The sequence below is a fragment of the Terrapene carolina genome, unplaced genomic scaffold (assembly GCF_002925995.2).
Source record: "Terrapene carolina triunguis isolate 2854851 unplaced genomic scaffold, T_m_triunguis-2.0 Scaffold113, whole genome shotgun sequence".
In the NCBI taxonomy this organism is placed as follows: Eukaryota; Metazoa; Chordata; order Testudines; family Emydidae; genus Terrapene; species Terrapene triunguis.
Genome location: NW_020664464.1, coordinates 2921894 through 2945753, shown reverse-complemented (window position 1 = coordinate 2945753; position 23860 = coordinate 2921894). Strand labels below are relative to the sequence as shown.

Genomic DNA, 23860 nt, shown 5'->3' with positions numbered 1-23860 from the left:
CTTTTTTTCAAAAAATAGGCCAGGATAGAGGAATGCTGTGGAGTGCACTTTGATACTTCCCTGATGGTGGTATATGTGCTACCTGGCAGTTGGAGATTAGCCGCTCTTCTCCCTTTACAACACAGCAATGGGCAGGATTTAGCTTTAACTCCAACTTTTGAAAAAGTTACTTTCCTTCTAGTTCTCCCTGTCACCTCCTCCCATCAAGAAAACCAGCATGAAAGTACAATTAATAAGGCTTAATTTAGTAGAAAGATTTTCTCTATTAAATAAGTATATTCCTGTAGTATGATGTTTTACCACATAGGTCCTTCCTTAATGATAATAGGAAAAATCTTTGGACTAGAAAGGAATATTTGAAAGAAATGGGGGATGTTTTTGTTTATATATGAGTGAGTGAGTGCATGCATGTAAAATATAGTTAAAGTTGGAACTGCTTTCTGTTTAAAGGATGATTCTTGAGTGCTCTAAAATCTGCATGCTTACTCAGGTTATCTTGAAATTTGCTGCACCCCATGAGGGTATGGATAGGATTGGTGATCCAAATTTGGGGTCATCTGACCAAGGGGTTCCTGAGATACAGTCCCCGGCAAAAACCAGCATTTTACAAAATCAGCGAGTTCTTGTAAATTTTTGCACATAGCTAGGGCTTAACCCATGACTCTGTCCTCCAACTGATCTCAGTTGCTTGACATTTATCTTAGTTAATGCATGGCACCTGTTGCCCCTTTGGGGAACGCAATATTTAAAACCTTATTAAAGAGAGAGTTTTGCTCTCTAGAATGGTATGTGCCAAACACTCTCTCACCCCAAAACGATTGGATGTACATGTGTAGCAAGACTATACAAGAGGGTTTGCCGGCAGCCAGTTGTGTCATTAATTTGGTGGTTCAGTGCGACATACTGTGGTCACTGAAACTGAGTTGCACCTGCACTGTAAATTTTAATCCTATCCTTAGCAGAAATCGGAGATTGAACTGTATGCATATGTCAACAATTGACATCTCTTAAGAGTTGTTTTGTTTTCTGGAAATGTGCCCTGCTAATGTGTACAGCTAACAGGTACAGGTAACTGTTTTCTGAAAAATAATAAATTACACATGCTCTGTGCAGATATATGAGTGATTCCTGGGCATTTTGCTACTTGAGTCCCTCTCTCTCTTCCCTCTCCCCACAAGGAAGCCAGGTTCTGGGGGTGCCCTGGCTCTATGGGAGAGAATCTGAGCCAATCTCCATGTATGTGTGCCAGGATCTGGGGGTCTTTGTTCTTCCAGGGGGAATCTGAGCCCCACTCACCACTCCCCCCACCCCAAGCTGAGATCTGAGAGGCTCCTGAAAGTAACACAGATTTAAACATCCAAAAAACTAGAAAATACAAAGTGAAAGTACATGCTGCCCCTATGTGTGGTGGAGTGGGTGGGGGCTGGCTTGGAGTCAGGGAGGACTGGGTGGGCTGAGGGCATGACTGGGGAGGCCTGGCCAGAATAGGGGAAGGGCTCTGCTGGGGGGAGAATAGTGAGGGCACAGGGCCTGGCTGGGTGTATAGCTCAATTTTTATAACCAAAGAAGTGTGTTACTTCCTAATAAGCTGCAGCCTGTGATATATGCATGCAGCAGCCGAAGGTGCTGGGCACAAGGAACAACTTTTATGTGGTAATGGCTTAATAGGATGGGAGAGGGAGGGTTATGAAAATATTGATGTGGCACCTATATGTTGCAGAGGATGGTGTGGTAGGGAGACGAAGAACAAGAGAGATACACTGGTCTTCTCTCGCATGCTTATAGTTACTGTAACCCAGTGGTTCTCCACCAAGGGTACCTGTACCCCTGTGGGTATGCAGAGGTCTTCCAGCGTTCATCAGCTCATCTAGGTATTTGCCTAGTTTTACAACAGGCTACAGAAAAAGCACTAGTGAAGCCAGTACAAACTAAAATTTCATGTAGACAATGACTTGCTTATACTGCTCTATATACTATACACTGAAATGTAAGTACAATATTTATATTCCAATTGATTTATAATTATATGGCAAAAATGTGAAAGTAAGCAATTTTTCAGTGATAGTGTGTTATGACACTTTTGTATTTTGATGTCTGATTTTGTAAGCAAGTAGATTTTAAGGGAGGTGTACTTTTGAGAGTACGCAAGAGAAATCAGAATTCCTGACAATAGTCTGGAAAGGTTGAGAGCCACTACTGTAACCAATGTGGAATAAAACTGCCAAGATTTTGGGTAATAGTCCATGTCTGTGAGTTCTCTCCCTGTCCTGTTGGCAACTCCAAACATTTCAAAGCATAACCATCATCACCTTCCACGATAGCAAATTGTACAGGAGTGGGGAGGAATGCGTAGGAATCATATATCATCCTTTACCTTTAGACTATAACAGCCTAACTCCTACAAAAGTAACAGCAAATGAACAAAAACTCCCATGAAAATTCCTTTTCTGTTCAAAACAGTGGGAGATTCACTGGCAAAAAACTTTGTTAAAGCAGAGGTAAGTTTGCCTGTTTGTCTTGTGCCCTTCCAGAACTTCATGTTCAGCAAAACTCAAACTTCTGAAAACCAGGAAATAACGAGTTAATTTAGATACTGTAATGGGTTGTGCTCTCCACCGTGGCGCCTCCTGCTGGTTGCTCCAGGAATTAGCTCTATCTATCAGCAGGGCGCCCTACTCTTATGGTGTTTCACTCTCCATCACTGCGTCTCTTCCCTGGGCCACTTCCCCATAGCCCTAGCACCCACTCAGCCCTTGTTTCAAGACCTGCAGTCTGGCAGGGTCAGCCAGAGCTCCCACTGCCTTGCTACCCTGCCCAGAAACCCTGCCCAGCACTGCTCTGTCCAGGGTGCCGTTCCTTCTACCAGGAGACAGTCCTCCTCCCTTGCTGGTCGGGGGAGACTCCCCTCTTCTCTGTGCTGCAGCCTTTATATAGGGCTCAGCCTGGCCCTGATTGGCTGCCCATCTGCACAGCCTCTCTGGCCTACTTTAACCCATTTTCTCCTGGAGTGGGGCAGCCGCCCCGCTACAGATACCAACACAGCCTTAACTGAGCCCTCTTTGAGCAATGCCCTAATACTCCTGTAATACACATTCTCGCACTTTCAGATAGTACACATCACTCAGGAAATAGGGTACATTACCACTATAGCACAGAATTTAATGTCCTCTCTTTGCTAAGGCAAAATTTTTGTTTAGGTGAGCTGTTCTGTACAGGAGCTACGTACACCTGTCCTACACTCAAACAGTGAGCCAGCCTCACAGAAACTAACTTGCTATATATTACAACCATTTCATCCCCTTTTACAGCCCCTTCACTCTTACCACAGAATTACATGTGACAATATACTTTAATTTACCCAACATTAAACCCAGAGAGTACTCTCATATACCACCTCACTGCTAATAATCTCCATGGCAAAGAGGTCCCTGTACAATGCTACTGATATAACAGCACTCTGTGCTGAATTGAGGCTTACTGGGTCTCTCCAGGTATGCATACACCTCTTCCCTTTGATCACACACGGGAGGACAATGAGGCTCTCAGACCCCCCCCTCTGAGAGGAAGGGTCTCCCAGATATCGAAATCTCAGCTTTGCCAAGCTTCTCCAAACTAATGCTTCTATTCAGTACGGCTATATTTAACACAATTACTGCAGGTGGAATGCATGCTGATAGTTCCTAGTGGCTATTGATGTGGATACAGCAGCAAAATGAGGACAGACACATGCATGGACTGCACAGGCTACAACTTTTATTAAATTTTAACACAGGAGAGGGACGCTACCTGTCCATCACCCATACTCCCCTATACCAGGCATTTAACTGGTTCCAATGCAGGAGTTATAGGGCTACTTACCATGTAACCCATAACTAGAGCCAGGGCTACAGGGCTCCTTACTGTATAATCCATAATGCAGGGTACGCTCTCCTTAGCCTTCCTCCAGGACTCCGCTCTCTCTGAGTCCAAGCACACACCCCTCCTCCACGAGGATCAGAGGGTGAATCAGGATGGGGATCTTGTACTGCAAGGGCCACAAGGTCTGACCTTGGCCCACAAAGGCCACAAGGGCTCACCCTATCACATGAGCCCAAAGCCCATCATCAACATCCCAGGTCTTTTACCTCTGGGAACCGTTCGTTTGATTTTCTTAACTGCACTGGAAACTGGCTGCAGTTGCGACAAATAAACACCACCCAGCACCTTAGTTAGGTACCATGTGCATTCCTACTTAACTTGCTGTGGCTTGAAGGTGCTGTGAGGAAGGCAAATAATTCCCTGGTCCTCTGCCATTTGATTCATGGGAGAAAAAATTCCTTCCTGATGCCCTAAAGAGGTGATCTGCTAGATCCTCAGCATCTGTCAGACTGGGTTCCCACTCCTAGTTTGGGTGGGTAGGGTGGGCTGCTGGAACAGAGCCAAAAGAGGCTCCACCTGGTCTCTACGCTGAGCAAAATCTTGGGAGCTGGGGAATGAATGCTGGCCAATCAATACCCTTCTCCCCCAGCCAGCCGGTGGGTGCCAGAGACTCGCAGGGAAGGAGCTACCTATTATCCCCTGGCAAGTGTCTCCCTCCTTTGCTACTGGACTGTCCTCTTTCACTGCCCCATCAAGTTCCCCCACCAGTTGCTGCAGGTGGATGGCATTTGCCATCTCCAGGAAGGCCAGAGTTAAAGTTGTGTTTACTGTGTAGTTGTTTTTGCTGGTTACACTGTTCTGGAAGGGCAGAAAACACCATTGGGCAAACATAACTCTACTTTTTGGTGCTGAAGAATATGGATGTATTTTTTTAAAATTTGTTAGTTTGGCTAAAATGCATAAGATTTGTATGTTTGCCCCAGGTCTAAAGACAGCATGTACCATGCCCTTGGCTATAGCACTATTTTAGTTATGCAGGCTGCTATGACCTTCGAGCACCAGGATATCCAAATGGGGATTTCTACAATGAAGGAAGCTTTACACACCTGCCAAAGGTAAGCCTGAGTAATTTACATTTTGACAGATATTAAATACAATAGGCATTCATATGTGTCAAGTTTCTACTTTGTCAGCACCAAATCAGTACTTGACCATCGTTCCAAAATGGAGCAAGCATGGTGGGAGATTAAGTTGGGTAGGACAGAACAAAGCATATTATGGAACTAGGTATTGTGGTAGATCCTGAAGACTCAATTGAGATCAGGTCTTCGTAAACTCAAATGTTAATTAAGCCTCTAACTAGCCACGTAGACAAGCAAATAGGCAGTTTCTACATGCAGTTACCGTAATTCCGTATGCAATTTGGGCACAGGATTTCATGCAGCCCTTGTTTTCTGATTGTTTGAAAATACGGTATTCAGTGCTTTTCCTGGTGTCATTGTGGATATCCTATCCTCTTGTAGTGTATTTATAGATGGACCAAATATTTTGACCTGAACCTTCACCCAAAAATGAACCAACCTTTTTGGTCTTGAAATTTCAAACATTTTGTTTTCTTTACAGTAAACATATGTGCACACTCCCCCTCCAGTTAACCTATTTTGCGCCTTTCTTTGCTTCCTGGTTTTGACTGGAAGTGAGAGGACTGAAATAACCTGAGCAAAGCTGTCCTCTACTGGAATTTTTGCAAGGGAGGTGGATCTTGCAAAATATCTAGACAAGAGGTTGATACATCTTCAGATTAAAATCTTCTGAATTTATGTTCTTTGCTGACCCTATTGAAACATTGTGGCCCTATAGTTAGGGCATAGCACTAACAATCAAGAAATGTAGCCTCTATTTCTGCCTTTGCCATGGACTTGATTTGTCAACTTGGTGTGTGACAGTGTTTAATCCTCTCAGCAATAGGAAAAAGAAAACTGGGAGAAACATATCAGGTTTACATTTACATTAGCTAGTTGCAAAACATCCAGTCTAGGGCTGCAGCTTCTCGTCTTTGCCAAATTTAAAGGGCAAACCCACAGAAAGGCATGATGAGAAACGTGTTCCCATAAGAAGGCAGTCTTCATTGGGGAAAAATAGTAGGAAGCAAGAATTACCAAGAAAGGTGTCTGCTTTTGTTGTGTATGTCAGCACTTGCATCATATTGTACAAATAGGCCTTAATTTTCAAAGGTTCTCAGTTTGGGGTTCCTAGCTTTAGATACCTAATACACCTCTACCCTGATATAACGCTGTCCTCGGGAGCCAAAAAATCTTACTGCGTTATAGGTGAAACCGCGTTATATCGAACTTACTTTGAGCCGCCGGAGTGTGTAGCCCCACCCCCCTGGAGCACTGCTTTACCGCGTTATATGTGAATTCATGTTATATCGGCCGTGTTATATCGGGGTAGAGGTGTACCTGTTTTTCAGATGTGTTCAGTGTCCACCCCTCCAGCTGAATTCATTGGGGGCTACATGTGCTCAGCATGTCTGAAAATCAGGCCCCTATTGGTATCTCAGATTGGGCACTCAGAAACTGAGGCATGCAAAATTAAAATCCATTTGTTCAAAATCTAGACCTTAACTACACCCTTCTCTATTACAACACCCTGATTCATCCCCAGAGCATTTTCCATTCTGTGCATTGAAGAAGGAGGCGGTCCTGTGGAAAAAAATGTGTATGATCATGTAATTATATACACCAAGGGGGCCAAATTAAGGTTGCATGGGCTCCTAGACTTCTGTGTATGTCAAGAATGGGGATATATACTAAAACTGTAGCCCTGTAGTAAGTAACATTCCTTTTTTTAAAGAATGATTATAAATCTCTCTCTCTAAAGTTTGGGGGTGTTAATAATCACAGTGTATTGAGATAAATGTGAATGGCTGTTGAAATTCACTTATCCTATGTTGTTTTTGTTCTCCCATGGCTGGCCGACATAGATTCAGGAAAAGAAGCACAGTGGTAGAGTCTTTGTCCAGTCTGGTTTCTAAACAGTCAATGGATCAGCTGAGTGAAGGTAAGAGAAATAAGAGGCATTTTCTGAAAACATATCTGAATAACCATTTTGTGAAAAACAACATACAAATAGATGCAGTTTTGTGATTTAAGTGACCTTGTTAATAAAGAAAAGATGGTATAGGTGAAGTTTTCCCCCTCGTATCCAAATACTGGGGACACCTCTAATAACAAAAAGATACTCATTCAAGTTGGATATTTTGATGTGTACACATGTTCCTCTAATGCAGCATTTCACAAAATGGGGGGTGCTAATGATTATACTAGAGAGGCCCTAGAGATGCATAAATTGAGATGGATCTGCCTTTGACAATGTATGGTTGGGTTGAAGGGGAAAGTGATGAGTTTAATTTTCCTGAAGTGGGGTTCAGTTTCCAAAAGTTTTGGAATAACATCTGATAATTTCAAGGGTTATGAGTTTGAGTTTTTAATATGTGTGTATATTACCGGCAATTGTAATATTGTGTTCCTGTTGTTTTTCATTATTTCCGGAAGTAATGCCTTTGGAAGGTGGTACTTCAGCAAATCATGTGATGGCCCTGAAAATGTTTAACTGCATGCACTGTAACAACTCTCTTAATTGCTTTATCTCACACCGCACAAACTTAATTTAAGCATTCGCCTTGGCTAAAAGCTGTGGCCCCCTGCTACAAAAGCTATATATGAAATAGCACAGTGATCCTCAACACAGAAAGGTGTCAGGTTTTTCTGGCTGCTTTTTATGGATATTTGTATCCTGTCCTTTGCTGGTTGCTACAGTTTTTTCATAGAAATAAATGACATGCAACTCAACTTGTACAGCTCATTTTTCTGGTAGATGGTTTACACCTCAGCCTTTAAAGTACATGTTATCATAGAAATTTTGTTGAATCAAATACCCCTGAACTTTCAGTAGGTTTGAGATTTACATCTGAAGTATGAATTTTGACTGTTAAGGGAAACAGATGGCCCTAAGTCTCCATAAACCAATAAAAAGTCCATGCTGAGTTTCATGCCTGGTGTACGTGTTTGAATATCACCAAAAGCCAAATTGTCACTTCATCTAAATAATAGTGTGTTCACTCAGTGTGTAGAGTCAATACATTATTTAATTTTCCTCACTGTAATTTTGGTTTACATTCTTAAATACCAAGTTGCTTGAAGTAGAGCCTGTTTTGAGTTATACCAGGGGTCGGCAGTCTTTCAGAAGTGGTGTGCCAAGTCTTCAATTATTCACTCTAATTTAAGGTTTCGCGTGCCAGTAATACATTTTAACGTTTTTAGAAGATCTCTTTCTGTAAGTCTATAATATAGAACTAAACTATTGTTGTATGTAAAGTAAATAAGGTTTTAAAAAAGTTTAAGAAGCTTCATTTAAAATTAAATTAAAATGCAGAGCCCCCCCCGGACTGGTGGCCAGGACCTGGGCAGTGTGAGTGCCACTGAAAATCAGCTTGCGTGCCGGCTTTGGCACCCGTGCCATAGGTTGCCTACCCCTGAGTTATACGTTCCAAAGATTCAGCATATAATACAGCACTCACCATTTGATAGATGTTACCTTCATTTAAAATCCAAGCGGCCTTATTTATTTCCCTGAACACGTTAAAAATTGTATCATAAAAGGAGAAATTTATATTTGATCATAAATGTACAGGATTTACAAGGAATAGTATTTTAAAGAACAGTTCTGATTTATGAAATATTCTGAGCTTCTGACACTTTCACTTATAGTATTTTTGTAATTTTTGACTGTATAACTATTGCAGTATAATCAAATATTGGGAATAGAGACAAATAGAAATTTATTATTTTTCATTTATATAATAAATGGAGTACACATACTGCAGTGAAGTATCTCTATTTGTTGCCTTTCTAAGGAATCTACTACCATGGGATCTAAGTGCATGTGTAAGAATTTTGCTTCTTTCAATTTCAATAATTCTGTACTGTTTAAAATTTAATTTTATGAAATGTCTGTCTTGTAATCAGATTGTAGGTAAGATAAGAGACTTCTAATGACTGAATCTTTCTTTATTCATGCCCACTTGTTTTCCATTTAATGAGTTAGTTGATGTAGTGATGATGGAGAAGTGGGCTCAAATGGTGACTGATGGCAGACATTATACGTGAAAATGATCACGATGGTCTCCTAATTTTTAAGGATGCCATTTTTCTACAGCTCACTACTGCAGTACAAGTTGGCAGTTGCCACACAGGGCAAGTCAGTGCTGAAATAGTGGGGCTAGCCCCATCCGTCCAGAGTCTATCCCTCCACCTGTACGGTCCGCTCAATCCTCCTCTCTCCTCCAGCCCACCCCCCCCGTCCATCCTTGGGGCCCCTCAACCTCCCTCTCCTTCAGCACCCCGCCAGCCCACCCCAACCTGCAGTCTCTTGGAGGGAGTACAGGACTGTTTGCTGAACAGTATCAAATGCTATAGGATGAGAATGAACATACATACCTTGCAGAGGTATCATACCATACCAGAGCAACGAGTGATGTCTGAATACTGTGCGCTGGACTGAAGCCTAATTGGAAGGGGTCTAGGTTGTTGGCTGAAGAGAGGTGACATAGAAGACTAATTTTAGCTAGCTTTTCATCTAGTTTTTTTGACAGGTTTTTGAGTGGTTTGAAAGTTAACAACAACAAAACTAATTATTCTGTTGTCAAAATTGTTTTAGTTCCATTGATTGACAAATACTGCATTTGAATGTAAACAAAAATACTGTGTCTGCAATAAATAATTTAAGGCTTCCTTTGTTCCTTTTCTTTTTTCTTTCTTTTTTAATAGAGGAAATGCATGCAGAAATCTGTTATGCTGAATGTTTGCTACAGAAAGCAGCACTCACATTTGTACAGGTAATGTCTGTTCTTCACTTCAGATCTCTCTGTGAATATGCAGGTTAGCAGAAAATGCTAGTAATCATCCAACAAGAGCACTCCACTCGCAAAAGATCTAATGTTTTGCACACACAAAAAAGGCTATGCAATGAATAAATGTTTATTTAATAGGAAATAACTGAAAATGCAACATATGATATCCTACCCTACAATTTGTTTTCCATTTAGATATATTATTTAAAATATATCTATGTATCTGCTCACCCTAATCCCTTTGTCCTGTGGTCTAAGACATGTTGTTATTCCAGTTCATGACACTAATGCACCGAAGTTAAGTATACACCAGACACTGGTCACTACTTCATGAGTATCAGGAGGGTGGAAGATTCCAGTGATTCACCTATCCAACAGTCCATTGCTGTACATAGATGAAGCAGATGGGAACTTCCTTTCTGACTAGCACTATTTCAGCTGATGCTGATCACATAGCAGCATCTCCTTTTTTGTTCTCTGGTTCAAGTCACTGTCCACATACAGTTGAAACAGTGTTAGCCACCTTATAGGAATGCATTACAATCATAAGCTATTTGTGTTCACGTTGGATTTATTGTGAGGCATATAGCCTGAAGCCAAGTGTCTTCACCAACTGTGATTTGCATCAGTAGCCTACTAATGCCCACCCTGAAGTGGTTTATTACTGTTAGAGAATGGCTCATAAATTTTACAAGCCTGTTGTAAAAACCACTTGTAGGTGAGTTTGTGAAAACCTAATCTATCTTTCCATAATGAAAAGCAATTCCTAGTAAAATGAAGAGAAAATAATAGGGGCGAAGTTGTAAAATATTTGGGGGTGGGTAGGTGCAGCGCTCTTTTTTTTACCGTCATCTGGTCTATTTGGACCCCTGCCCTTCTCCGAACGCTCAGCAGCTATTTCAGAAGCAATTTTTTCACCCACAAGCCAACATTTATTAGCGTTGTTTAATATAAATTAGTTTGTACTACTATAGTTTTTGCACTAGAAAAATGAGAGGTTTCAGAGTAGCAGCCGTGTTAGTCTGTATCCGCTAAGGTGCCACAAGTACTCCTGTTCTTTTTGTAGAAAAATGAGTTAAATTGGCTGAAAGGGCCACACCCTTTAAGGAAAGGGAGCGGTTTAAAACTCTCACTTTTTCTCCTTCAGCCTATTCTTCCCATTTCCCCCAACTCCAATGTGATTACTCATATGTGTAAAATTAAGCATGTGCCTAAATGTTTGCAGGCTCAAGGTCTTAAAATAAATATTAATTAAGAAGAAAAAAAATCAAACTAAAACAAAACACCCAGCAACCCATCAGTAGATTTAACTGAAGAGAGAATCTTAAAAAAGCTAAATGAATTTGGATGTTAAGCCTTTGTAGAATGAAATTTTTCTTTGGGAAAATTCAAAATAAAGAGCAGGTATAGTTACATTTCTATAGAAAGTAACATATAATGTACTAGGAAATATCTGTTGTTTTGCTGTCCTACAGCAACCCAAGGCAAGTTGGAGTTGCTACTGATCAGCGCGTGGAATTCATCTGGTTAGGGGACACTGTGGGATGTCATCCGTACTGTTCTCTACTCATGTATACATATTTTAGAACGCATACTTCAGAAACTCTTTCTAAAAAGTTCCTGTAGCACCATCTGCTGGTGAATTTCTTATTTCAGTCAATATGTTGCTGAAGTGCTTTCTTCTCTCTTAGCCCTATTTTTTGTTGATTTTCACTTCTTTTTAACTTGTTTTTTATTTAAAGCATGTCATTCAAAATACACAGAAGAATGTCTCCTGGACAATTCAGCATATACCATATAATCATTTATAAGACTAAAGTTAATTACTGTAAAAATGTTTTTCTGTTTGTTAAATTTTACATATTTATTAGAGTCATTGTCAAAAGAAAAATTTAGTTAAAAGGAAATTTCTTAGAAATATGTTATGCACAACTTCATAAAGGGAAACAAATTGCACATTTTTTGCACACAAAAATTGTTTTTTTCCAGGATGAAAATATGATCAACTTTATCAAAGGTGGCCTCAAAATTAGGACAAGTTACCAAATATACAAGTAAGTTGTTACATTACGTGTGGTCACATTTAGCCCTGGGGTAAGCAGGTGCAATTTCATTAATGCCATATTCTTAAAAAAAATCACATTGCTCTAATCATTTGTTGTCATCACCTCTAACTTGTATTTTCTTTTTCTTCTCTGAATTAAAAGAGAATGTCATCAGCTGCTACAGATGACTCAGGGCAACAAAAATAAAAATGAAACCTACCATCAGTTTGAAGGAGGAGTAAAACTTGGAATAGGAGCATTCAATTTGGTATGTTTTTAGTTTTTCAACCTGTAAAGAGACCATTAGGTCGAATCTAATTTACTGGAGTTTATATGGACATAATGTTCTATATTAGGTTATTTACTTTACAGAAATGAAAGTTTAGTCTATAAAGTGCCATCACTTTAGAAATTAGACAGTCTTGTAGTGCAGAGTGGGTAGATTTTGCAGGCGCATGTGGTGACCTTGTGGAACCTTTATTCAGAGTGGCAGTAGAAGTGGTGACTTCTTGCATGCCTGCTATTTTGTACAACTTCCTAATCTATTTTTTAAAAAACATATTGAACATAGAAACTCCTGTGTCTGCATTGTGTGCTGAAGTTACTGTTAAAGAAAAAATACTATTTCTAACAATATATAAAAGCAATATACTGCAGCCATCACTAGATAAGCTAGTATGGACATCTGTATTTTAATACTTTTATTGTTGTAGCCTGTCCTTACATGCCCTCCTTTTGCAGCAGTGACATATTAGGGAATTTCTATGGCGTGAGTTAATCAGGAGGTCAAACTAAGGCTTGGTCTATACTACAGGGTTAGGTCGAATTTAGCCGCGTTAGGTCGATTTTAAAATGAATGCGTCCACACAACCAACCCCGTTCCCTCGACTTAAAAGTCTCCTAAAATCGACTTCTGTGCTCCTCCCCGACGAGGGGATTAGCGCTAAAATCGACCTTGCTGGGTCGAATTTGGGGTAGTGCGGACGCAAATTGACGGTACTGGCCTCCGGGAGCTATCCAGAGTGCTCCAATATGACCGCTCTGGACAGCACTTTGAACTCCGATGCACTAGCCAGGTACACTGGAAAAGCTCCGGGAACTTTTGAATGTAATTTCCTGTTTGGTCAGTGTGGCGAACTCAGCAGCACTCAGCAGCACAGGTGACCATGCAGTCCCAGAATCATAGAGTGTAGAATGTTTCTATGCTCCCCCTATCAACTCCGTCCCTGAGGTTATCGCAGATTAGAAGGTGAAAAAAATGCACTCGCAATGACATGTTTTCCGAGCTCATGCAGTCCTCCTGCACTGGTAGGGCACAGCTTAATGCATGGAAGCATTCAGTGGCAGAGGCCAGGAAAGAATTAAGTGAGCGCGAAGAGCGGAGGCAGGATGCAATGCTGAGGAAAGCCAGCAAGAGCACAGACCCCCGCTGCATCCACTGTATAACCGCCTACCCTCCTCCCCATGTTCCATAGCCTCCTCACCCAGACGCCCAAGAACGCGGGGGGGAGGCTCCGGGCACCCAGCCACTCCACTGCAGAGGATGGCTGAAGCAACAGAAGGCTGTCATTCAAACAGTTTGATTTTTAGTGTGGCTACAATAAGCAATGTGGTCGTGTCCTTCCCTCCTCCCCCACCTCACCCGGGCTACCTTGTCCGTTATCTCATTTATTTTAATTAATAAAGAAAGAATGCATGGTTTCAAAACAATAGTTACTTCATTTCGGAGGGGGGAGGGTGGTTGGCTTACAGGGAATTAAAATCAACAAAGGGGGCGGGTGTGCGTCAAGGAGAAACACACACAACTGTCACACCATAGCCTGGCCAGTCATGAAACTGGTTTTGAAAGCCTCTCTGATGCGCAGCGCGCCTTGCTGTGCTCTTCTAATCGCCCTGGTGTCTGGCTGCTCAAAATTGGACGCCAGGCGATTTGCCTCAACCTCCCACCCGGCCATAAACGTCTTCCCCCTTACTCTCAGATATTATGGAGCACACAGCAAGCAGCAATAACAATGGGAATGTTGGTTGCTGACCTAGTCAGCAAACCACGCCAGCGAGCTTTTAAAGTGCGTGACGGTGAGCTGAGTGGGCTCCATGCCTGCCGTGGTATGGCGTCTCCATGGGTAACCCAGGAAAAAAGGTGCAAAACGATTGACAGCCGTTGCTTTCACAGAGGGAGGGGCGACTGATGACATGTACCCAAAACCACCCGCAACAATGTTTTTGCCCCATCAGGCATTGGGAGCTTAACCCAGAATTCCAATGGGTGGTGGAGACTGCGGGAACTGTGGGATAGCTACCCACTGTGCACCGCTCCGTAAGTCGATGCTAGCCACGGTCGTGAGGATGCACTCCGCCGACTTAATGCGCTTAGTGAGGACATACACAATCGACTGTATAAAATCAATTTCTAAAAATTGACTTCTATAAAATCAGTTTAATTTCGTAGTATAGACATACCCTAAATGATCACAATGGTCCCTTCTGGCTTTACAATCTATAAATCTAGGTGTCTGCACTAGTAATTTATTTCAAATTTTTGATCATTTCATTACCACCCATGTTAATAACAGTGAGAATACTAGTGTAGACTAGTTGCTCTCATGTTATCCACTATGTCATTTAATGCTATTTAAAGGAGGACGAGACAACATAGTCCTAAAATACCAGCAGCTGGTGGCAGCCTGATTATACTAGCATTCCTTGTTGCTACCATCAGTGGAGGTTCCCCAGTAGGAAATTTGAAGGGAAAAAAAGTCTTAATCTAGACAAACAGACCAATTATAAACTGAACTGATCCTCTCCAGCACTGGCCTTCAACCAGACCTTCTTTGATATGTTTACTAAAAAGTTGTTTGCTAACCTTAAAAGTTTTCCATTGTGTTCCATATGGGGCAAAGATTGATGAAAAGGAAGTGTGTGTGTGTATGTGTATGTGTGTATATATATGAACATAATGAAAAGTTACACTTACCTGCAGTGTTTTTTTTGTACAACTAGTTCCATCCTTACAAAATAGGCACAAAGAGAACTTTCCAAGGTGACAGTGTTAAATCATCTGATTGGGAATGCTAAAATGTTTTTTAAAGGAGGAATGAAAAAAGGAATGTTTAGATGCTGGTGCTACCACAATAGAAATAATAATATAGGCACTATAGTCAATATAAAAATATTTCCCCCTCACCCAAAATAACACACAATTTATTGGCACTGCTAATCAGCCTGAAATAAGAAGTAATCATCTTGAGAGAGCACGGAGGTGTGGTGTAGTCTTGTGGCTTCCATGATGCAAGACCAAGTGGGAGCTGAAATGATGTCACACACGTAAAGTGGTTGCACAATATCTGATCATGCATGTATACTTCAAGATTTTTTTTAAAGTGTATTTATATTTGTATTTTGATATTTTTCACTTTTTTTATGCTAATTGAAATGGCATTTGGTGCTACTTTTGTTGGTTGTAGATTTATAGCAGGTTTTAGAATTTGTTTTCTTTCGAATATTGCACATAAAATTTGTATATCTCATTAAACTCACATTTTTTTCTCTTTGTTTGCTATTGCAGATGCTGTCCCTTTTACCAGGAAGGATTCTCCGACTTCTAGAATTTATTGGGTTTTCTGGCAATAGGGTATTAAATTTGTTTTTAAAATGTCAGTGCTTTCTCTGATGGAGTGTGGAGGGGGTTAATTTTAAATATGTAAAGTGAAAGGTTCAGTACATTTAAGTCAGCTTTTTTACATTTGGTCTTTTAAATGCCCATCAAAAATATTAATGATAGGTAAAAATTGTTCCTCTAGGTACACACTGAGCAAATGATAGTGCATAAGTTCCACCACTCCAGGACTAGCCTTGGGAGACAGTACCTTTGAGGCTCAGTTTCCTTCCTACTTCCCCATGGCCCTCAAGGAGAGGGTAGTAATTTTCTGCTGGCCTAAACCAGCAGTAAATTCCTACGTTCTCCACACCAGCCATTAGAAGTGTAGCCCAGGCCCTATCTATTTCCCACCCCTCCTGCTCTGGGAGGAAGGATTTGTGAGTGCACGGCACTACCTTACTCATGTGTGCCCAATCCCAAGAGTATGGGGCCTACTCAGAGGCATAAGGAGGGTTCATACTCCTTCTTTCCCCCCCAGGTGGGAGAGTACTCCAAGTCTTCATCTAGCTCTTTACGTACATATCCTCTCCTCATGTACATTCCTTTTAAAACTCTCTTCCACCTTTCTACCTACAATAAATGAGTTAAATAAACAATATAAAAATTAATGTTAGGTAGCTAAATTTCAAGATGTGCATGGGACACAACTGAGTCACTGTAGGATCGTATTACTGTTACCTTTCCCACAGCTCTTGTTTGTCATAGGTAAAATGAGGCTGTAAGCTATTCATGACTGGGTAATTGTTTTTTACAACAACAGATAAAAAGACAAAGTACACCCTAGGGTCCTATCAGAATAATAATAATAATTAATAATCCAGAAGGAATCAAAGCTGAACCCTTTTGAGATATTACCATCACAACTTGTTAAGCTACAGAACAAATTTAGGCACTGTACCAAGCATCTAAACATTAGAACTCCTTTTAAACAAACACCTGTTCAAAAAGCAAAATTGTTAAACTCAAATTCGTGCACACAGATGCTGAACTTCATATTGTAAGAGCCTTTATTGTATGGAGAAGCTCTGACCTAGCCTGACTGCTCCCAAAGAGAGTCGAGCAGGCATGGCATGGGCAGGGAGCAGCTGCTCAGACTCTTCACAGTCAGAAGCTGTGGAAACTGCAGGTGGGGCAGAGACTTTATATAAATGAGCTCCCTGCTTCCCTGACCGGGTCTCCATGGATTATAATACTTCGGTTCAGCATTCAGAGGACCCTGGAAGCTGCTGCAAATGGGGCATAGAAGTGGGGGTGGGATCTGTCGGGGTAGCAGTTCAGTGAGGGCCTCCCAAAATATTAGCTGATGATGGAAGAGGGTTAAGTATTTCAGGGGTCTGTGGAGGAGTTGCTGCAAAAGGGTGGAGAGGAGGAGGGTCCCTGCCTCAGTGTGTCAGTGAGGAAGGTGAACATGAGTGGAAGGTTTCTGCCTAGGGATAGAGGTGAGAAGCAGGAGTATTTCACTGTGTGTTGGATTCCTGTCTGAGTGCATATGGGGTACAGGTGTGAAGGGGAATGTTGGGGAGGTCCCCAGCCAGTGGATGGGGCCGAGAAGGGAAAAGGACACCTGGGGCTTGATCCTGCAAGGTGCTGAGTGCTCTGTTCCCATTCTAGTAGTGGATTTAAGCACATTCTTAACTTTAAGAAGGGGACTAGTCTCATTGATTAACCCCATAGCTCCTCCCAGGTTCTACTCTGGGAGAGTGGGTCATTCAGGATTTGGGCCAGGTAATAAATTAGGAGATCAGTATACCTAAAAGGAAAAATGAAGAAATGATTGAAATTTCTGTTAAAATTTGACTGCTGAAAATTATATCATTTTTATTAAATTACCACCTTAATCTATTTGATAGCTAAATCTCTACATATTTGTGATTCCTATAGAAATTGGGCCTCCATCAGCTGCGGGAAGGTGCTTCTGGTGGCAGTTTGAGGGCCATACTGTGTACTTTTACCCTGCTGGTATATCATACTTACGTCTCTTTAATCCTTGGTAAGAACTGGAATTCATTATTCCTGGATTATGTGACATTGTGAACATATTGTGAAATATGAAATGTGAAATATTTCCTACTCTTTTGTAAATTTCTATTGACCCACTGTTTAGAAAAAAAATGGAATATAGGGATTATTAAATTTATATTAGGACATTATGTAATTTAATGCTGAAAATATTGAAAAATAGCTAGGGGAACAAATGTGTACTACTATATTAAACATTTTTTTATCTGCTTGCCTCTTCCTGTACACATACATAGATACATACATACATACCTGTGTGTTTGTGTATACAGATACATGTATATACACACACACACTTTTGTCTGTTTATAGGCCTCCCTAGATCTGAAGGGAGAAGACAGGAGGGATGGAAAGAAAGAAACACAAAGATGATTACCTTTTATTTTTATTCGCTTCCCCCGCCCCCCATGAAGTATATCTTCAAGCTCATACCTGTCAAACACACACATTTCACAAAGATTGCTGGGGCATACAAGCCAGATAGATGCTGAACCAAAAGGCAGAGCCTGATGAGGCCATAGACAGGGAATTTGGGATGGTACTCTAGTTAGAAGGTCAGGAATGTCTGTGGTATGAAGCCCTTGGAAGTTCAGGCACCTATCAAATTGCTCAGGTCACTTAGGCTTAAAGTCAAGATTAGGTTTACCTGTGTTCCTGATGTATATTTGCATCTTTTAATTTGTGAATATTCCTCCCATTTTTCTAGACTTGTCAGGAAATTTAGAAATTTGTCATTTCGCCCCAGTACCATCTGCTGTTGATTATTGAGATGAAAATTAGGAAGTGAGGGGAATGAGGAAGTTTTTGTACCAGGGACATTTATTACTCTGAAGGCTATTAATGGTTCCAGGATGTGATTTTGTTTTTCAATGAAACTCAATATAATAAAATAATTAACTTTCTCCTTTTATATAGCTGAAGACTGTTCACTAATCTTCTACTGAAACTGTAATGTAATTTGGAGATTAATCTGTAAAAATCTGATTTGTTCTGGTGAAACTGAGGCTCTTTTGTGATGATTGTAGGTATAGGGGAAGCCAACCTTCAGGAAGCAGAGACTCTTCTTGAACCCTACCTCCAGAAGTTTCCAAATGTGCGTACTCTTGATAAATTTTACAAAAACAAGTAATGAATACTCCTGTGATTAAAGTAGGGATTATGTATTTGCTTTTTCTTTTCCTCTCAAGGGTTCCATCATTTTGTTTTATGATGCCAGAATAGATATACTGAAAGGAAATTTTGAAAAGGTAATTAATTGTTGTTCATTTATTATTATTTTTTTATTATCATAGTTCTAGATTTGTGTATTGTGTAACACTTTGGGACAAATTCAGTGCTTGCCTTGCTCAACTGAGTAGTCCCATTGATTTTAATTGGACAGATCTCTCTGGTTTTCTCTCCATTTGGGTTTGGGAAATGATGGTATTATAGAGTTTACTCTAGCCCTTAAGGTGGAACAGGTTCACAGTCTGGGTGATGAATTAATTTGCCCTGCCTTTGTGAAGTTCTCCAGTACCTAGCCCATTTATTGGCCCAAGGTGCTGGGGAGAGGATTTGGCTCATTAGTTAGCTAAATAGCCATAGTTCTCATGTTGTACTGTAATTAGCAAAATTATCATTTCCCTCTGTCATTATTCTATTTTACTGAAATGAACTGTAGGCACAGTCAAAATTCCAAGAATGCATTGCTGCTCAGCAAGAGTGGAAACAGATTCATCACCTCTGTTATTGGGAACTGATGTGGTGCTACTCATTCCAGCAGAACTGGCTTCAAGCATATCGGTATGCAGACCTGCTCTGCAAAGAGAGCAGGTGGTCTAAGGTAAATGGGCAGGTGGACATGATGATGATATGGCAGTAGCCACTCCGTAGTTAAGGGTGCATTTCAGTTTCCATAATGAGCCCAATTTAAATCCATAAACAAAAGAATATTGGCCTTAAAAATGTAGGTTCAGTCTGTGATGGAAGTAGAATTTTGCTCTCAAATTTGAAGTAAACTAGTAAACAACGAGTTTGTGAATTTCAACACCATATAAATTCAGATGTTCACCAGAGTCCAAAAAAAAAAAGGAGGAGAGAGGGAAAAACAAAGTTCACTGGATTAATTTAATCAAGATCTAATGTACAAGAACAAAAGTTAGTTGATTAAACTCCTATTTTAAAAGTTACTAAAAAGTTAATCAAATAATACCATCTGAACAGCTAGTCAGCTTCAATGAGCTTAAAATAGGAAGCTCTTTCCAGTGAAGTTCCTTAGACAGACAACCTGCTAGGATATGGGTTCATGATGGTATGTTTAGAGATGGGCCTAACAAAAACCTTGAATCAAAACACCCCCAGACCATGGAATAGGCTGGTTTGTCATCTCTGGAGTGAGGCTTTTCTCTTCAACTTAATACATAATACATAATAAATTAATCTACATATTTGGAAGAATAAACTCTCTCAAAAAAGTTTATTTTAATTTGTCAATGTTAATAGTTGATGAATTTGATAAAAATGGAATTTGGTATAAATCACAAGAAAAAGGAAACCTGGGGGCGGGGGGGAATGTTTACAATTGTTCACCTGCCTCACTGCTGCTGAAAGGATGCCGTGCTCGATAAACCAATGCTCTGATCTAATATTGTAAATCAGATACTAATATAATGTTGTGGTGGGATTTGTTTGTTTTGGGTAGGCAATATATGTATTCCAGAAAGCTGCAATTTTGTGTATGCTTCCAGATGAGGATGTGAAAACAACTGGAGAAGATATTGTGTCTTTGTTCAGGTAAACTTTTATATTCTTACTAAAATGGGTAGAGCAGCTGGGCATATATAGCAACACTGAGTGCCATACTGCGGTCCCACATGGATGCTCATTGTTAAGGTGTGGAAGGCCTAGAGAACCAGTGACAAAAGGCTGAAGCTCTGGGCTAATATATTATGATGGGCTTAATCAGGATTCATTTATTTGGAAAATCAGTTTAACTGGAACACCTTTTGAGGAACTGATTTTTCTCAAACATAGTAAATACCAATGACAGCGGCTTAATTGGGATGATATTAGCAAACATTTAGCCAGCATCTATTGGTTAAATGGTGTTAAACTTGGTGTAAAGGTTTAAGCTTATAACTTTTAATACAAAAGTTAGCAAATCTAGTGAAAAGAAGTAAACGTCAACTAAAGATTAAATGAAGTGATTATCACTCTTGTTTTTGCATTTTCACTTACATATATTTTAGTTTGTTTAATTTATATGTTTTACAACTTTTTTTTTTGATGTTGCTTTCTAGGTGAGAGGCTTTTACTATACTAAACCTGATCATTGGCTGGGAACCACTTGTAAAAGGCACAGGAAACAAGGGATCTTAGGAATAGAAACTACTTCATGTCTTGAATTGGAGTGTTTCTATTTTATAAATAGAGAAACGTTATAATTATTACCTTGTTTATTATCTATTTTTTCCCCATACAGACAAGTGGATGGTCTAAGACAAAGAATTGCAGGAAAATCTATCCCAACAGAAAAGTTAGCAGTGAGGAAAGCTCGACGCTATAATGGTGCTCAGCCAGTGAAGCTTATACTACCTGCCCTGGTATTGAAAGCTGCCTTCTTTCAGTTCGGATTAAATAACAAAATAAGTACTTATATCAAATAGGAAAAAGAACAAACTTTCAGGGAAAATATGTTGTTTTGCAGTGTTAAAAGAATTCTGGTTACCTTTTCTCTTGAGAAACTTTAGCACCATCATGATATGGAGCAAGGATTTCAAATTTGGCTGTGGAGGTGGCCATTGCCATCCATGTGAAAATCCAGCAAAAACTAGCCAAATTATAAACCTTTGAAAAATCTCAGTTCAAATATGCTCAGTAGTGACGTCTTAGAATTCAGCAGCTAAAATCTCTGAAGATTCCACCCTCACTGGGCATGCTTTTGCCCCTCACAGCTTCCATGTCTGACTGGATTGAGCATGTTCCATCCCCACATAACTGCCCCAGGCTGGTCACTGAAACTGAGAGCACAGACACTCGCTCTCAGGGACCCTTTGCTGGCACCCAGTCACTGTGGAGGAGGAAGCTGACTGATTCAAATGCAGAGGGAACAAGGGCCAGATTGAGGGGAAATCTGCATGGTGAATCTAAGAATTCTGACACTGCTGATGAATCAAATGATGGCATTCCTGGGTTTTTAGTTTGCTTTTAAAAAAAATCTAGGGAACTACACACACAAACTATGTTAAAATAACATTGTTAAGGTTGCAACGTCAAGCACTCATAACTTAGGAAATGCCAGAATTAACGTTGCCTGTGCAACCTTAATTCGCCTCTCTTGTGCGTATGCATTATGATAAAGTCTTTAATTACATGATCACGTACTATTTTTCCATATTTATGAGGTGGCCAGGAAACCTTAATTCTGGCACTTATTAACTTTACAATCATACATAGTGTATAGTGTATGCTGGAAAAGACATAATTAGCAGCCATCCAAATTATACTGCTGGTTAAATGTAGATATTGATCCAAGGGGTTGTTCTTGTTTCTTTTGGCAGGAAATGATGTATGTCTGGAATGGATTTGCAATCGTAGGCAAAAGGGCTGACCTCACAGAAAGTTTACTGATAACAATTGAGAAAGAAGAAACTGCTTTACAGAATCAAACTAGTAAGTAGTCATTTAGGGTAAGAATGTAAAAAGCTATTCAGAAACTTTGTCAGTTAAGTTTTTTGTACCATGTTAATGTGTCTTGCAAGGAAAGAACTGGCTCTGGATATAAACTCCCCGGCTGATCTCATGGAATGTAATATTTGCTGTAATTATGGTTTGCAGTAGTGTCTTTACTTACTGGTACTTCTAAAATGTCTTTCAAAATCAGGTTGGCTCCAAAAGGAGAGCATGGAAAACTGAGGAACTTGGGTATATTTTGGTAAGATGTTGTTGGGTCTCAGAGAGAGAATTCTATCTCTGAGGAGTGATCTCTAGGAAAGGAACCAAATTGATCTTCCTGGAAAAGTCTAAAAATATTTAACTCTCATTCAAGACATTCTTCCATAGTGTAACTGCATTGTGGAGGACACTGACCGATGATGAGTGGAACTTCTTGACTAACAGTAAATGACAGCAATATCAATGGATTCACCTACCACACCCACAAGAAAGATAAAATTAGCAGTATTGCCATGAGTACTAAAAGACAATAAAATTTAGCTATTGACTGTAGAGAGAGTTTGTGGCTCTTGGAAGTGTGACTATTCAAATAAATACTTTCAGACTCAAACAGCTGGTTCGTAAATTAATAATAATGATATAAGATGAAAAGAAAGGCATATAAAAATAACACATGCACTTCAAAAGTTAATGTCTGTATTCACTCTCTCTGACTCAGGTTTCCTCCGATGGACACTTTTGCCTGTTAGGCAAGCAACACAGCTTCACCCGTTGCTGTTTTGCCTCAGCAGTACAGCTCTCTGTTGAGTTCTAGTATTAAAATGAATTGTATGGAGAATATAATTACCGCACATCAGTTTTCTCATGAACCTTAGCTACTCAAACAAATAAAAAGTTTGTTTATTTCTTCATTAATGTTCTATTTTAAAAAATTCTTGTTTAATACGAAGATTTTAACCACACTTTTCCCAGTAATTTATAATAGAAATCCGCCCCTCCACCTCCAGGTAAAAATGTCTGTGATTAAGTAATATATCATTAGCTAATGTGTGCACAGTGTTTTGAAAATATAAAACACTATAGAAAGTGCTAACTAATAATATTATTAGACAAAGACATAAGGTCACAAAGTTTGGACCTGGACCTTAAAACCCTCAGAGTTCAGAGGTGTTCAGGATCCTCAGTTACTGCTAGTAATAAAATCTCCTACATTTAAAAAAATAATGCCAAAATATCTCCACCTCAAGTTATAAAATTCCAGCCAGGCCAAGGCTTCAGTAAAGTAGCCAAAAGCACTGAAGCCCCAACCTGGAGAACTATAAACAGTCCTTTGAACTCTGGGCTACAGGTAAGAACCAGGGAGAGATGGCAAAACAGTCTGAAAGCAGGAAATGGAAGGAATGGACTATCCTGGGTAGAAAAGAAAAACAAAGAGGTAAGTAGACAGCATGTGAACCCGAATTCTAATTCTAATTATAATCTAAATAATGGTATCAATAATAATGGAAATTATACCACCTCTTCCTATTAGATTTTAATCCCTAATGAATAGAGAAAAGACACCCAAACAAAAATCCATCTACAGCAGGTCAGAACCCAATATTAAAGGCAAGTCCACTATCCCATCTCTAAATACTTCTTTCAGACAAAGCAAACCCAAACATGCCTCTCTCTCTCTCTCTCTCTCTCTCTCTCTCTCTCTCTCTCTCTCTC

The 23860-nt window shown here is 40.0% G+C and overlaps 1 protein-coding gene across 1 annotated transcript in view; it reads left to right on the top strand.

Annotated features, from left to right (window-relative positions):
- The window catches only part of TTC39B (tetratricopeptide repeat domain 39B), a 41931-nt gene that overhangs the window by 449 nt on the left and 17622 nt on the right, over nt 1–23860 (top strand). The window contains exons 2-14 of the mRNA XM_024211082.1: nt 4842–4973; nt 6845–6921; nt 9690–9757; nt 11762–11826; nt 11980–12085; nt 15383–15448; nt 17357–17465; nt 18520–18587; nt 18682–18741; nt 19155–19316; nt 20175–20266; nt 20955–21075; nt 22033–22144. Coding sequence (XP_024066850.1) covers nt 4842–4973; nt 6845–6921; nt 9690–9757; nt 11762–11826; nt 11980–12085; nt 15383–15448; nt 17357–17465; nt 18520–18587; nt 18682–18741; nt 19155–19316; nt 20175–20266; nt 20955–21075; nt 22033–22144 — 1238 coding nt within the window. The remainder of the gene's footprint in view (nt 1–4841; nt 4974–6844; nt 6922–9689; nt 9758–11761; nt 11827–11979; nt 12086–15382; nt 15449–17356; nt 17466–18519; nt 18588–18681; nt 18742–19154; nt 19317–20174; nt 20267–20954; nt 21076–22032; nt 22145–23860) is intronic.